At 65.4% G+C, this 2,892-nt stretch overlaps 1 protein-coding gene across 1 annotated transcript in view; it reads right to left on the reverse strand.

Annotated features, from left to right (window-relative positions):
- Window positions 1-879: 879 nt before the first annotated feature.
- H696_05221 (50S ribosomal protein L2) overlaps window positions 880-2,892 on the reverse strand; it is a gene marked incomplete at its 5' end in the record, with an annotated part of 2,314 nt that continues 301 nt past the window's right edge. The window contains 5 exons of the mRNA XM_009499081.1: window positions 880-1,243; window positions 1,396-1,658; window positions 1,849-2,073; window positions 2,239-2,425; window positions 2,604-2,887. Coding sequence (XP_009497356.1) covers window positions 1,024-1,243; window positions 1,396-1,658; window positions 1,849-2,073; window positions 2,239-2,425; window positions 2,604-2,887 — 1,179 coding nt within the window. The 3' untranslated portion in view covers window positions 880-1,023. The remainder of the gene's footprint in view (window positions 1,244-1,395; window positions 1,659-1,848; window positions 2,074-2,238; window positions 2,426-2,603; window positions 2,888-2,892) is intronic.

Raw genomic sequence — 2,892 nt, forward strand, 5'->3', positions numbered from 1 at the left:
GGGGGGGGGGGGGGGGGGGGGGGGGGGGGGGGGGGGGGGGGGGGGGGGGGGGGGGGGGAGACGGAGTGCCAAGTGAAGAAGCAGGAGGAGGGGACAGAGGGCAGGAGGGAATGGAAGGGGAAGAGTGAATGGAGATCTCAAGGAAGGGAGGGATGGAATGCCCGGGGCAGAGCAAGTAGGGGGAGAGGGGAGGGGTGTCCCCAGCCCAGGGGGGTCCGGCACGCCCGAACACACACCGAAAAATGCCCCCCCCCCCCCACCCCCCATCATGCTCACCGGTCGGCATTTTGCCGGTCGCCGAGCGTCGACAAACAACCGATGCTCAGCAAGTGGGCACCTTCACACACACACACACACACACACACACACACACACACACACACACACACACACACACACACACACACACACACACACACACACAAGTACACGCAATACACAGGTACATGTACACCCAGGTACGCGCACCAAGAGACCCGGGGAGGGGGGGGGGAGCAAAAGCCAGCCCTGGCGAGCCGGCGAGAGACAACGGCCAACACACGGGAACGCCAAGCAAGCGCACGAGTGTCCACCAACAGAGCCACGCGTGCCCAAGGGGAAGGCTCCCACGCGCGGGGGGGGCATGCCGCCCGAGGATCCCCCCATGCATCCCCCACCCCCCTCCAAGCTGACCGCCGAGGCCGCCACACCCGTGTGCATGCATGCCCGGGCGAGGCCACGCCTGCCGGCAGCCAGCGAGCCCACGCACGTAAAGTCATATGATCTAATATTTGCACAAGTACAACCGTTGGCATTTGGGGCCGAGGGAGGAGGAGGGAAGAGAAAAGGAGGACGGGAAAAGCGGCACAGGGGCCGAGAAAGACAGGGGGGAGAGAGAGAGAGAGAGAGAGAGAGAAAGAGAAAAGAGACCGAGACAGAGGGCGGGCGTGTGTGTGTGTGTGTGTCGGGGCATGCGCGACCGAAAGGGGACACAGGTGCACAGCGGGGTCCCCGCGCGGGGGCGCGCACGCGTAGGCCCCGGCCTCAAGAGCGCCCGCTCTTCTTGCCAACCTTGCCGAGGGCACGACGGCGGGACACGAGGATGTCACGGTCGCTGGCCTTGTGGAGCTGGCGAGTGGGCTTGCCCTTGGTGGGCTTGCCCCAGGGGGTCTGCGAGGGGCGACCACCACGGGTCTTACCACCGTGCGGGTGATCGATCGGGTTCATGACCTCACCACGGACGGCGGGGCGGATGCCGAGCCAGCTGCGATTTCGAGGGTCGATACGTGCGCAAGCAGGCACGGTAGTGGGGTGGGGGGAGGGGGGAAAGAGGGATGTCAGCAGGTGTCAAGGGGGGGGGCGGTGGGGCGCGCAAAAGAGACCGAAAGATGGCAAACAACAAAGCGGCATGCGTACCGGCTGACACCGGCCTTGCCATGGACACGCAGCCCATGAAGGGTGTTCGAAACCACACCGAGCGTGGCCTTGCACTTGACGCTGACCTGGCGAGTCTCACCGGACATCAGGCGCAGAATGGCCATCCCGGTGGGACCCGAGCGCAGGAGCTGTGCGTAGGCACCCGCCGCGCGGGAGATCTTGCCGCCGGAGCCGGGGACCATCTCGATGTTGTGCACAAGCGAGCCGACCGGGATCGAGGAGAGGGGCAGGCAGTTGCCAGGCTGTGAGAGGGGGGCGTTTTGGACGGGAGAACAGTCAGACAGGGAGACGCCAAGGAGCGGGAAGCGGAGAGAGAAAGAGTGCGCGTGCGTGCGTGCGTGTGCGTGTGCGTGTGTGTGTGTGTGTGTGTGTGTGCAAAACAACAGGCAAGCTACTCGGAAGGGCGAGGGGGCCATGCGCTGGTCACAGTACCTGAATGTCGACGTCCGGGCCGGAGGTCACCACGTCGCCGGGGTTGCAATCGCGATAGGCCAGGATGTAGGAGAACTTGCCGGTGACCTCGTCACGGGTGAGGGCAATCCAGGCCGAACGGTTGGGGTCATACTCCAGACGCTGGACAACATGGGGGTTGGGGTTGTTCCGGTGGAAGTCCACCATGCGGTAGAGGCGGCGATGGCCACCACCGTGGTGGCGGACCTACATGAGACGCAGAGGGGGGAGGGGGAGGAGGAGGACACATTAGGACCGAGTGGAAAGGAGACAAGGAGGAGAGCGCCAGTCCGAGCGGCAGAGGAGGGAGCGGGAGGGGGGGGGGAGAGGAACAAAGGAGGGAAAAGCCGCAGGGTGGTGACAGGAGCGCACAGTGATGCGGCCGGTGTTGTTTCGGCCACCCTTCTTGCGGAGACCGATGGTCAGGCGCTTGTAGGGACGACCGCGATAGAGGTGGTCGCGCGAGTTGATCAGACGGAAGCGAATACTGTTGGTGACCGGCTTGAACTTCTTCATGGACTCCTGGTAGATGACGATGCGGCTATGATGGTCGGCAGTACTATCGACATGCACATACACCCGCACGCACGCACGTACGTACGTACGTACGTACGTACGTACGGGGGGGGAGCAGGGGAGAGGGGGAAAGGTCAGGGGGAGGGCAGGAGGGGAGGGGCACTGGGACAGCCCTGTCCAGAGAGGGGTGGGGCGGCGGCCAAGGTGACGGGGAGACCTACCGGGGAACAATGTTCACCTTGCTGGCGGAGCCGGTGTCGACAATGGTGCGCATGGCGGCCTCGGAGAGGCCGTGCGAGGTGCTATACATGCGCCGGGCCTCGGCCAACGGGCCGGAGGGCTCGGCATTGGACACAGTCAGGCGGCTAAGCAGGCCGGTGGCGGCCGGGCGGCTAGCAAGCACGGCAGAGGAGGCCACCGAGGGAGCCGCCGACAAAGCGGCGCCCGACTGGCCAACGAGACCAGCCGACGAACGGAGGGAGGAGGCGAGCGAGCGCCGGGCCAGCTGGC

The sequence above is a fragment of the Fonticula alba genome (genome assembly GCF_000388065.1).
Source record: "Fonticula alba strain ATCC 38817 unplaced genomic scaffold supercont2.9, whole genome shotgun sequence".
NCBI classification, from domain to species: Eukaryota; order Rotosphaerida; family Fonticulaceae; genus Fonticula; species Fonticula alba.